This window comes from Salmo salar, chromosome 03, assembly GCF_965601325.2.
Source record: "Salmo salar chromosome 03, fSalSal1, whole genome shotgun sequence".
Lineage (NCBI taxonomy): Eukaryota > Metazoa > Chordata > Actinopteri > Salmoniformes > Salmonidae > Salmo > Salmo salar.
The window spans coordinates 1,251,116-1,264,510 of record NC_138293.1 but is presented as its reverse complement, the minus strand read 5'-3'; the positions used below and the strand labels follow the sequence as shown (position 1 = coordinate 1,264,510).

At 48.7% G+C, this 13,395-nt stretch overlaps 1 protein-coding gene across 1 annotated transcript in view; it reads right to left on the bottom strand.

The window, feature by feature from the left end:
* Positions 1-13,395, bottom strand: part of LOC106597278 (uncharacterized) — a 72,406-nt gene that overhangs the window by 23,578 nt on the left and 35,433 nt on the right. Inside the window, 6 exon segments of the mRNA XM_082973018.1 lie at positions 973-1,218; positions 1,221-3,104; positions 3,239-3,577; positions 3,683-3,767; positions 9,124-9,267; positions 9,891-9,997. Of these exon segments, the coding sequence (XP_082829144.1) occupies positions 973-1,218; positions 1,221-3,104; positions 3,239-3,577; positions 3,683-3,767; positions 9,124-9,267; positions 9,891-9,997 (2,805 nt within the window).

Here is a 13,395-nt window from a genome sequence, read left to right as displayed (position 1 = left end):
CAGTACTGGCCTGTAACTGTGTCTATAGTTCAGTACTGGCCCGTATCTGTGTCTGTAGCTCAGTACTGGCCTGTAACTGTGTCCGTAGTTCAGTACTGGCCTGTAACTGTGTCTGTAGTTCAGTACTGGCCTGTAACTGTGTCTGTAGTTCAGTACTGGCCTGTAACTGTGTCCGTAGTTCAGTACTGGCCTGTAACTGTGTCTGTAGTTCAGTACTGGCCTGTAACTATGTCCGTAGTTCAGTACTGGCCTGTAACTGTGTCTGTAGTTCAGTACTGGCCTGTAACTATGTCCGTAGTTCAGTACTGGCCTGTAACTGTGTCCGTAGCTCAGTACTGGCCTGTAACTGTGTCTGTAGTTCAGTACTGGCCTGTAACTGTGTCTATAGTTCAGTACTGGCCCGTATCTGTGTCTGTAGTTCAGTACTGGCCTGTAACTGTGTCCGTAGTTCAGTACTGGCCTGTAACTGTGTCTGTAGTTCAGTACTGGCCTGTAACTGTGTCTGTAGTTCAGTACTGGCCTGTAACTGTGTCTGTAGCTCAGTACTGCCCAGTACTGGCCTGTAACTGTGTCCGTAGTTCAGTACTGGCCTGTAACTGTGTCTGTAGTTCAGTACTGGCCTGTAACTGTGTCTGTAGTTCAGTACTGGCCTGTAACTGTGTCCGTAGTTCAGTACTGGCCTGTAACTGTGTCTGTAGTTCAGTACTGGCCTGTAACTGTGTCTGTAGTTCAGTACTGGCCTGTAACTGTGTCTGTAGTTCAGTACTGGCCTGTAACTGTGTCTGTAGTTCAGTACTGGCCTGTAACTGTGTCTGTAGTTCAGTACTGGCCTGTAACTGTGTCTGTAGTTCAGTACTGGCCTGTAACTGTGTCTGTAGTTCAGTACTGGCCTGTAACTGTGTCTGTAGTTCAGTACTGGCCTGTAACTATGTCCGTAGTTCAGTACTGGCCTGTAACTGTGTCTGTAGCTCAGTACTGCCCAGTACTGGCCTGTAACTGTGTCTGTAGTTCAGTACTGGCCTGTAACTGTGTCTGGTGATTTATGGTCTGGTTGCTGAGCTGATAGCGGAGCGCCTGGATCTCCTGCTGTGCCTCCTTCTGAGCCCTGACCTCTCCTTGCTCTTCTTCCCCCAGCCTCACCTTCTCCTCCCGCGGTTTTCCTGCTGCAGGGAGGTCATGCTGGTGTTCAACTCCTCCTGAAACCTGGCGGACAGCGCCTCCCATCGCTCTCGCGCCGCCTCATTCTGGGCGGTGAGCCTGCAGATGTGGACCCCGAGCTCTGCTGTCTCTCTGTTGGCGTGGTCCAGGGCCTCCCGGATGTCTCCATGCTCCAGGGCCAGGCCCTCGTAGCGTCTCTTCAGGCTGTGGAGTTCCTCCCTGGCGGAGGCCAGCTCCAGGACTAGGCCTTGTGAAGCCTTAGCCTTGCGGCGCTGCTCCTGCCCCAGAGCCTCCTCCCTCTCCTGGGCCAGCAGCAGCACCTCTACCTGCTGTCTGTCGAGCCTCTCCACCTGACTCCTTATCTGCAGCTCTGCTCCCAGCTGCAGCCGGGCTCTCAGCTCCACAACCTCCCTCTGCAGCCGCAGCACTTCCCCCTGGCTCAGCTGCAGGGTCTGGGGACAGGGGGAGAGGTCCTGGGTCTGGGGACAGGGGGAGAGGTCCTGGGTCTGGGGCTCAGACTTAGAGGAAAGGTGCTGGTTCTTCTCCATAGACAGTCCCTCTGCAGAACCAGCCTTATGTAGATTACTATGAGAACACTCTGCAGTCTCTTTCTCTGTCCCTAGCTTCTCCTTCTCTCCATCCATCTCTCCCTTCTCTCTCTCCTGCCCCACCCCAGTCAGTCTGTCAGTGTTCTCCTCCTCCAATTGTCTGATCTTCTCTCTACTCTCCGTCAGTTCTCTGTCCCTGGACCTCAGCTGCTCCCTCAACTCCTGAAGCTGCTTCTCCATCGCCTTCCATTCCTGCACCTCCCTCTTCTCTCCCTTCCTTTTCTCCTCCCTCTCCGGCACCTCCCCCTTCCTCTCCTGTTCCTCCCTCTCCTCCTGCACCTCCCTCTTCTCCTTCCTCTCCTGTTCCTCCCTCTCCTCCTGCACCTCCCTCTTCTCCTTCCTCTCCTCTCCCTCCCTCTCCTCCTGCACCTCCCTCTTCTCCTTCCTCTCCTCTCCCTCCTTCTCATCCTGCACCTCCCCCTTCTCCTCCCTCTCCTCCTCCTCCTGCAGAACCTGGGTCTGTTGTAGCGCTGCTTCCCTCTCCTCCTCCTCCTCCTGCAGAACCTGGGTCTGTTGTAGCGCTGTGTCCCTCTCCTCCTGCAGAACCTGGGTCTGTTGTAGCGCTGCGTCCCTCTCCTCCTCCTGCAGAACCTGGGTCTGTTGTAGCGCTGCGTCCCTCTCCTCCTCCTCCTCCTGCAGAACCTGGGTCTGTTGTAGCGCTGCGTCCCTCTCCTCCTGCAGAACCTGGGTCTGTTGTAGCGCTGCGTTCCTCTCCTCCTCCTCCTGCAGAACCTGGGTCTGTTGTAGCGCTGCGTCCCTCTCCTCCTCCTGCAGAACCTGGGTCTGTTGTAGCGCTGCGTCCCTCTCCTCCTCCTGCAGAACCTGGGTCTGTTGTAGCGCTGCGTCCCTCTCCTCCTCCTGCAGAACCTGGGTCTGTTGTAGCGCTGCGTCCCTCTCCTCCTCCTGCAGAACCTGGGTCTGTTGTAGCGCTGCGTCCCTCTCCTCCTCCTCCTGCAGAACCTGGGTCTGTTGTAGCGCTGCGTCCCTCTCCTCCTCCTGCAGAACCTGGGTCTGTTGTAGCGCTGCGTCCCTCTCCTCCTGCAGAACCTGGGTCTGTTGTAGCGCTGCGTCCCTCTCCTCCTCCTCCTGCAGAACCTGGGTCTGTTGTAGCGCTGCGTCCCTCTCCTCCTCCTCCTGCAGAACCTGGGTCTGTTGTAGCGCTGCGTTCCTCTCCTCCTCCTCCTGCAGAACCTGGGTCTGTTGTAGCGCTGCGTTCCTCTCCTCCTCCTCCTGCAGAACCTGGGTCTGTTGTAGCGCTGCGTTCCTCTCCTCCTCCTCCTGCAGAACATGGGTCTGTTGTAGCGCTGCGTCCCTCTCCTCCTCCAGCCTCGCCTTCTCCTGCACATCAATATCAAAGTAACGTTCACTTTTTACACTTCGCATGTCACTAACATGAAATACAATACTAGGTGCATACAGCTCAAATGTATTAATAATGACCCATGTCCTAGTAGCAGACAAACGTTTGGTACCTGGCTGTCTAGTTTAGACAACAGATCCATGTCGTTGAGGTTGGCTGTCACAGCTTCCTGGTTGTGAGCCAATAGCTTCCCCTGCAGCTCTCTGACCTTGTCCCTCAGCCCCTCTGCCTCCTGGTCTAGCTCTCTGACTTGCTGTAGCAATTTCGCATGTCTCGCCTCTGATTGGTGCAGCAGCTCCTGCTGTCTGAGCTCTGAACGGTCAACCTGGATGCGTAGGTCGTCTGCTGCAGTGCAGGGTGTGGGGACTCCAAGTAGCTCCTCCCCCAGCTCCCCTAACTCCTCCCCCAGGTCAGCCAGCAAACTGGAACCGTATTCTTGAGCTTTGAACTCCTGCAACCAGAGAGACCGTCAATCAGTCAGTCAATCAATCAATCAATCAATCAATCAATCAATCAATCAATCAATCAATCAATCAATCAATCAATCAGTACGTACCCCTGAGTAGCTGACCAGGCTGTTGACACTGGAACAGCGAGTGGGAGGTTTCCAGAGGTGGGCGGAGTTAGACCCCAGAGTCCTCCTAGAGTTACAGACACAACAGAGTGAACTACAGTCATGTATATCACAACAGAGTGAACTATAGTCATCTATATCACAACAGAGTGAACTACAGTCATCTATATCACAACAGAGTGAACTACAGTCATGTATATCACAACAGAGTGAACTATAGTCATCTATATCACAACAGAGTGAACTACAGTCATCTATATCACAACAGAGTGAACTACAGTCATCTATATCACAACAGAGTGAACTATAGTCATCTATATCACAACAGAGTGAACTACAGTCATCTATATCACAACAGAGTGAACTACAGTCATCTATATCACAACAGAGTGAACTATAGTCATCTATATCACAACAGAGTGAACTACAGTCATCTATATCACAACAGAGTGAACTACAGTCATCTATATCACAACAGAGTGAACTATAGTCATCTATATCACAACAGAGTGAACTACAGTCATCTATATCACAACAGAGTGAACTACAGTCATCTATATCACAACAGAGTGAACTACAGTCATCTTTATCACAACAGAGTGAACTAAAGTCATGTATATCACAACAGTTAGACCCAGAGTCCTCCAATAGACAGAAAGACAAGATCAACTACAAGACAAACATACTGGATCACCAGTAGACAGACCCATACATCACCAAGGAGGTAATGGACTGGATCACCAGTAGACAGACCCATACATCACCAAGGAGGTAATGGACTGGATCACCAGTAGACAGACCCATACATCACCAAGGAGGTAACGGACTGGATCAGCAGTAGACAGACCCATACATCACCAAGGAGGTAATGGACTGGATCACCAGTAGACAGACCCATACATCACCAAGGAGGTAACGGACTGGATCAGCAGTAGACAGACCCATACATCACCAAGGAGGTAATGGACTGGATCACCAGTAGACAGACCCATACATCACCAAGGAGGTAATGGACTGGATCACCAGTAGACAGACCCATACATCACCAAGGAGGTAATGGACTGGATCACCAGTAGACAGACCCATACATCACCAAGGAGGTAACGGACTGGATCAGCAGTAGATAGACCCATACATCACCAAGGAGGTAATGGACTGGATCACCAGTAGACAGACCCATACATCACCAAGGAGGTAATGGACTGGATCACCAGTAGACAGACCCATACATCACCAAGGAGGTAACGGACTGGATCACCAGTAGACAGACCCATACATCACCAAGGAGGTAACGGACTGGATCACCAGTAGACAGACCCATACATCACCAAGGAGGTAACGGACTGGATCACCAGTAGATAGACCCATACATCACCAAGGAGGTAACGGACTGGATCAACCACAAGACAGACCCATACATCACCAAGGAGGTAACGGATCAACCACAAGAGGCAAGCATTCAAAAACCAGGACCAACAACAACTGAAATGTGTGTAAAATGAGCTCAACCAAAAGCTCAGGGAGGAAACAACACAAGGAATTAATGGAAGAGTTCCTTACAATGAACTGCAATGAACTGTGGGAGTCGATGAGAACAATCACCAACATGAACCCTGCAAAACATCCTTGCACACAAGATGAGCTGACCGAAGCCATTGAACAAATAGTTTTTTATGCAAGAGTTGATGTACGAGACTTCTGTGTTGAGTGGGATAATGTGATTGACTCCATTGTTATGGATGATTTTGTTCATAGGTTGGAAATCAACCCTATAGTATTCACTAGTGTCTTTAAACAACCTGTATGAATAAGGCATACGGTCCTGATGGCATCTCTGCTTTTCTTCAGAAAACATGTGCAGAGGAACTGACTCCGGCTTGGTGCCCTATCTTTCAGAGGAACTGACTCCGGCTTGGTGCCCTATCTTTCAGAGGAACTGACTCCGGCTTGGTGCCCTATCTTTCAGAGGAACTGACTCCGGCTTGGTGCCCTATCTTTCAGAGGAACTGACTCCGGCTTGGTGCCCTATCTTTCAGAGGAACTGACTCCAGCTTGGTGCCCTATCTTTCAGAGGAACTGACTCCAGCTTGGTGCCCTATCTTTCAGAGGAACTGACTCCGGCTTGGTGCCCTATCTTTCAGAGGAACTGACTCCGGTTTGGTGCCCTATCTTTCAGAGGAACTGACTCCGGCTTGGTGCCCTATCTTTCAGAGGAACTGACTCCGGCTTAGTGCCCTATCTTTCAGAGGAACTGACTCCGGCTTAGTGCCCTATCTTTCAGAGGAACTGACTCTGGCTTGGTGCCCTATCTTTCAGAGGAACTGACTCCGACATGGTGCCCTATCTTTCAGAGGAACTGACTCCGGTTTGGTGCCCTATCTTTCAGAGGAACTGACTCCGGCTTGGTGCCCTATCTTTCAGAGGAACTTTGGTGCCCAATCTTTCAGAGGAACTGACTCTGGCTTGGTGCCCTATCTTTCAGAGGAACTGACTCCAGCTTGGTGCCCTATCTTTCAGAGGAACTAACTCTGGCTTGGTGCCCAATCTTTCAGAGGAACTGACTCCAGCTTGGTGCCCTATCTTTCAGAGGAACTGACTCCGCCTTGGTGCCCTATCTTTCAGAGGAACTGACTCCGGCTTGGTGCCCTATCTTTCAGAGGAACTGACTCCGGCTTGGTGCCCTATCTTTCAGAGGAACTGACTCCGGCTTGGTGTCCTATCTTTCAGAGGAACTGACTCCGGCTTGGTGCCCTATCTTTCAGAGGAACTGACTCCGGCTTGGTGCCCTATCTTTCAGAGGAACTGACTCCGGCTTGGTGCCCTATCTTTCAGAGGAACTGACTCCGGCTTGGTGCCCTATCTTTCAGAGGAACTGACTCCGGTTTGGTGCCCTATCTTTCAGAGGAACTGACTCCGGTTTGGTGCCCTATCTTTCAGAGGAACTGACTCCAGCTTGGTGCCCTATCTTTCAGAGAAACTGACTCAGGCTTGGTGCCCTATCTTTCAGAGGAACTGACTCCAGCTTGGTGCCCTATCTTTCAGAGGAACTGACTCCGGTTTGGTGCCCTATCTTTCAGAGGAACTGACTCCAGCTTGGTGCCCTATCTTTCAGAGGAACTGACTCCGGTTTGGTGCCCTATAGCTGAAGGCTCCGGGCTGCAGACCGCCGCTGAAGGCTCCGGACTGGGGAGCTTCGCTGGAGGCTCCGGGCTGAGGAGCGTCGCTGGAGGCTCCGGCCTGAGGAGCGTCGCTGGAGGCTCCGGGCTGAGAAGCGTCGCTTGGAGGCTCCGGGCTGAGGACCTTCGCTGCAGGCTCCGTGCCATGGATCCTCACTATTGGTTCCGCGCCATGGACCATCACTGGAGGCTTTGTGCCATGGATCATCACTGGAGGCTCCGGGCCATGGATCATCCCTACAGGCTTCTTGCCATGGATCATCCCTACAGGCTCCGGGCCATGGATCATCACTGGAGGCTCCGGGCCATGGATCATCACTGGAGGATCCGGGCCATGGATCATCACTGGAGGCTCCGGGCCATGGATCATCACTGGAGGCTCCGGGCCATGGATTATCACTGGAGGCTCCGGGCCATGGATTATCACTGGAGGCTCCGGGCCATGGATCATCACTGGAGGCTTCGTGCCATGGATTATCACTACAGGCTCCAGGCCATGGACCATCACTGGAGGCTTCGTGCCATGGATTATCACTACAGGCTCCAGGCCATGGATTATCACTGGAGGCTTCAGACCATGGATCATCACTGGAGGCTTCGGGCCATGGATCATCACTACAGGCTCCGGGCCATGGATCATCACTGGAGGCTTCGTGCCATAGATTATCACTGGAGGCTTCAGACCATGGATCATCACGGGAGGCTTCGGGCCATGGATCATCACTACCAGCTCCGGGCCATGGATTATCACTGGAGGCTTCCTACGGGGAGCTGGAACCGGTCTCACCGGACTGGGGAGGCGCAATGAGGACCGAGTGATCAAAGCAGGCACCGACCGTACTGGGCTATGGAGGCGAACTGGAGGGAGAGTGGGAGGAGCAGGCACAGGACTTCCTGGATTCTGGAGGCATACTGGAGGGAGAGTGGGAGGGGCAGGCACAGGACTTCCTGGATTCTGGAGGCGTACTGGAGGGAGAGCGCGAGGAGCAGGCACTGGACGTACTGGATTATGGAGGCGTACTGGAGAGAGAGTGCGAGAGGCAGGCACATGCTCACCACAATAAGCACGGGGAGTTGGCTCAGGGCTCACTCCTGGCCCAGCCAAACTACCCGTGTGCCCCCCCCCCCCCCCCCTAAAAAAATATATTTTGGGGGCTGCCTCTCGTTCTTAGGCTCCAATATCTGTCAATGACTTGCCCCCAAGTCCAGTTTCTCCTGTCCATCCATTCCATGTGTGACCAGGTGTCCATCTCTGCCTGGGCACACCGCTTGATCCAGTCATGGTGGGTAGATCTGTAACGTTGGTCATAGAAAGGGGACCAAGGCGCGGCGTGTGAAGTGCTCATAATTTACTTTAATGAAAACACGAAATCAAAACAACAAAACCGACCGTCAACTGTTCCGTCAGGTTACAAGGAACAAAACAGAAAACAACTACCCACAAAACCCAAAGGAAAAACAGGCTGCCTAAGTATGGTTCCTAATCAGAGACAACGATAGACAGCTGCCTCTGGTTAGGAACCATACTCGGCCCAACACAAAGAAATACAACACATAGAATGGCCACCCCACACCCTGACCTAACCACATAGAGAAACAAACCCTCTCTCTCAGGTCAGGGCGTGACACTAGGGGCTTTTTCTTTGTATCATTTAGTAACCCAAATATCTACTATTTGTTATGTAATTCTGTGTGATTATTTAGTTAGTTAGTAAATAAATAATTATGCCAATTTGTATCGCTGATTCATGATTTAGGCTAGGGTACGTGCAGATATTCAAGGGTTTGCGACGTTCAGTAATGAGAACTGATGAGGTAATAATAATAATACATTAATGAAAATGACTAATCGATCAGCTATTAAAATATCTGAAGAGTTATATTCAGAAAATTATAACTGTGTAAATCTCAACATTTTCCGTGGTGCCCCCAACTTCCTAGTTAATTAATGTTTGCATGAATAGTTTAATCACGTAATAATTAAACCTAGAGAACTGATTTGATATAAATAAGTCTTCACATTTAATGGTAGACCAGACACGACACTTATAAGTAAGCATTTCACGGTAAGGTCTACCTACACCTGTTGTATTCGGCGCATGTGACAAATACAATGTCATTTGGATTAGATGTTTTGATGTACCTTTAGCTGGTACCATTCTATTGGAAACTAGGAAGTGATCACCAGGAGATACCGTGGGGTGATTACTGACCACTCCTATTAAGGGTAAACAAAAGTGTATTTACCTGGCGAATGTGGGCCAATCAGCATCGAGGTCGTGACCTCTGGATGCCACGTCAAACTGGACCTCGTTGAGAACATACAGGTGACTGATGATGTCACTGCTGAGGTGAGACTTCAGGAAGGGACTGCGAGAAAAGTACCACTCACTGGAACACACACACACACACACACACACACACACACACACACACACACACACACAAACACACACACACACACACACACACACACGCTATTAGAAAAGAAAGAGACTGACAAATGGGATGACATTTGTCTTTGGTGGGATATGAGAGAGGAAGACAGACTACAGTGTACTCTTACATTAAGGAAGTAAAACTAAACTAGAGGAAGGGAAACATCACAGTTATAAAATACTTTATATACACAATAATAAACTGGGTGGTTCGAGCCCTGAATGCTGATTGGCTGACAGCCATTGTATATCAGACCGTTATACCACGGGTATGACAAAACATTTATTTTTAGTGCTCTAATTAAGTTGGTAACCAGTTTTATAACGGCCACGGCTAAGGCACTCCGCGTAGCGTCGAGCGAGAACAGCCCTTAGCTGTGGTATATTGGACATATACTGCTTCAATACACTGTACTAGGTCATCTTTTTATCCAGCTGGGCAAGGGAGCCAGATGGTGTGTTTTTGTTTGCGTGTGTGTGTGTGTGTGTGTGTGTGTGTGTGTGTGTGTGTGTGTGTGTGTGTGTGTGTGTGTCTGTCTGTGTCCGTGCGGTGTGTGTGTGTGTGTGTGTGTGTACCTGGTAACCTTGTGGTTGAGTAGACACTGTTGTAGGGAATCAGCTAGACGCTGATGGACCAGAGAATAGCTGAGAAACGATCTACCTTTACCCAGGGACGTCTTTAACTGTAACACAACAGAAGACAGGATGGATTCATGATAAGAGTTCAAGTTCAAAGCTTATAGGAATTGTTTAGTACAGACATCAAACTCTGTCTCAGAACTGGAAGGTCCTACAATAGCACATCTATATACATATATACACATCCTGCCACCAGGCAGCCAGAACAGTCCAGTCATTTTTTATTTATTTTTTATTTCACCTTTATTGAACCAGCTAGGCTAGTTGAGAACAAGTCCTTTATTTAACCAGCTAGGCTAGTTGAGAACAAGTCCTTTATTTAACCAGCTAGGCTAGTTGAGAACAAGTCCTTTATTTAACCAGCTAGGCTAGTTGAGAACAAGTCCTTTATTTAACCAGCTAGGCTAGTTGAGAACAAGTCCTTTATTTAACCAGCTAGGCTAGTTGAGAACAAGTCCTTTATTGAACCAGGTAGGCTAGTTGAGAACAAGTCCTCATTTACAACTGCGACCTGGCCAAGATAAAGCAAAGCAGTTTGAAACATACAACAACACAGAGTTACACATGGAGTAAACAAAACATACAGTCAATAATACAGTAGAAAAAGTATATATACAGTGTATGCAAATGTAGTAAGATTAGGGAGGTAAGGCAATAAATAGGCCATGGTGGCGAAATAATTACAATTTAGCAATTAAACACTGGAGTGATAGATGTGCAGAAGATGAATGTGCAAGTAGAGATACTGGGGTGCAAAGGAGCAAGATAAATAAATAAATACAGTATGGGGATGAGGTAGATTGGATGGGCTGTTTACAGATGGGCTGTGTACAGGTGCAGTGATCTGTGAGCTGCTCTGACAGCTGGTGCTTAAAGCTAGTGAGGGAGATAAGTGTTTCCAGTTTCAGAGATTTTTATAGTTCGTTCCAGTCATTGGCAGCAGAGAACTGGAGAACTGGAGTCATGTGTAACCTAGTCAACATGTGATTCAGGTTCAATTCCCTTGAGCACCAGATGGACAGGAGGATTACACTGAGTGGACAGCATGCCTCTAACCTGGTCACAACATTACCACAACCTTAACGTAACCTGGTCACAACCTTAACCTGGTCACAACATTACCACAACCTTAACGTAACCTGGTCACAACCTTAACCTGGTCACAACATTACCACAACCTTAACATAACCTGGTCACAACCTTAACCTGGTCACAACATTACAACAACCTTAACATAACCTGGTCACAACATTACAACAACCTTAACATAACCTGGTCACAACCTTACCACAGCCTTAATATAACCTGGTCACAACCTTACCACAACCTTAATATAACCTGGTCACAACCTTAACCTGGTCACAACATTACAACAACCTTAACATAACCTGGTCACAACCTTAACCTGGTCACAACCTTACCAAAACCTTAATATAACCTGGTCAGAACATTACCACAACCTAGTCCAAATGTTAACATAACATGGTCACAACATTACAACAACCTTAACATAACCTGGTCACAACATTACCAAAACCTTAATATAACCTGGTCACAACATTACCACAACCTAGTCCAAATGTTAACATAACATGGTCACAACATTACCACAACCTTAACGTAACCTGGTCACAACATTACCACAACCTAGTCCAAATGTTAACATAACATGTTGAATAACCTATTCACTTCACAACATTAACCAAACTATGCACCTACTATACTAACCCTGGTAATATGACTGGTAAATAGACCAGGCTGGGAACCTGTAACCCTGGTAATATGACTGGTAAATAGACTGGGAACCTGTAACCCTGGTAATATGACTGGTAAATAGACCAGGCTGGGAACCTGTAACCCTGGTAATATGACTGGTAAATAGACCAGGCTGGGAACCTCTAACCCTGGTAATATGACTGGTAAATAGACCAGGCTGGGAACCTGTAACCCTGGTAATATGACTGGTAAATAGACTGGGAACCTGTAACCCTGGTAATATGACTGGTAAATAGACCAGGCTGGGAACCTGTAACCCTGGTAATATGACTGGTAAATAGACCAGGCTGGGAACCTGTAACCCTGGTAATATGACTGGTAAATAGACCAGGCTGGGAACCTGTAACCCTGGTAATATGACTGGTAAATAGACTGGGAACCTCTAACCCTGGTAATATGACTGGTAAATAGACCAGGCTGGGAACCTGTAACCCTGGTAATATGACTGGTAAATAGACCAGGCTGGGAACCTGTAACCCTGGTAATATGACTGGTAAATAGACCAGGCTGGGAACCTGTAACCCTGGTAATATGACTGGTAAATAGACCAGGCTGGGAACCTGTAACCCTGGTAATATGACTGGTAAATAGACCAGGCTGGGAACCTGTAACCCTGGTAATATGACTGGTGAATAGACTGGGAACCTGTAACCCTGGTAATATGACTGGTAAATAGACCAGGCTGGGAACCTCTAACCCTGGTAATATGACTGGTAAATAGACCAGGCTGGGAACCTGTAACCCTGGTAATATGACTGGTAAATAGAACAGGCTGGGAACCTGTAACCCTGGTAATATGACTGGTAAATAGACCAGGCTGGGAACCTGTAACCCTGGTAATATGACTGGTAAATAGAACAGGCTGGGAACCTCTAACCCTGGTAATATGACTGGTAAATAGACCAGGCTGGGAACCTGTAACCCTGGTAATATGACTGGTAAATAGACCAGGCTGGGAACCTGTAACCCTGGTAATATGACTGGTAAATAGACCAGGCTGGGAACCTGTAACCCTGGTAATATGACTGGTAAATAGACCAGGCTGGGAACCTGTAACCCTGGTAATATGACTGGTAAATAGACCAGGCTGGGAACCTGTAACCCTGGTAATATGACTGGTAAATAGACCAGGCTGGGAACCTGTAACCCTGGTAATATGACTGGTAAATAGACTGGGAACCTCTAACCCTGGTAATATGACTGGTAAATAGACCAGGCTGGGAACCTGTAACCCTGGTAATATGACTGGTAAATAGACCAGGCTGGGAACCTGTAACCCTGGTAATATGACTGGTAAATAGACTGGGAACCTCTAACCCTGGTAATATGACTGGTAAATAGACCAGGCTGGGAACCTGTAACCCTGGTAATATGACTGGTAAATAGACCAGGCTGGGAACCTGTAACCCTGGTAATATGACTGGTAAATAGACCAGGCTGGGAACCTCTAACCCTGGTAATATGACTGGTAAATAGACTGGGAACCTGTAACCCTGGTAATATGACTGGTAAATAGACTGGGAACCTGTAACCCTGGTAATATGACTGGTAAATAGGCTGGGAACCTGTAACCCTGGTAATATGACTGGTAAATAGACCAGGCTGGGAACCTGTAACCCTGGTAATATGACTGGTGAATAGAACAGGCTGGGAACCTGTAACCCTG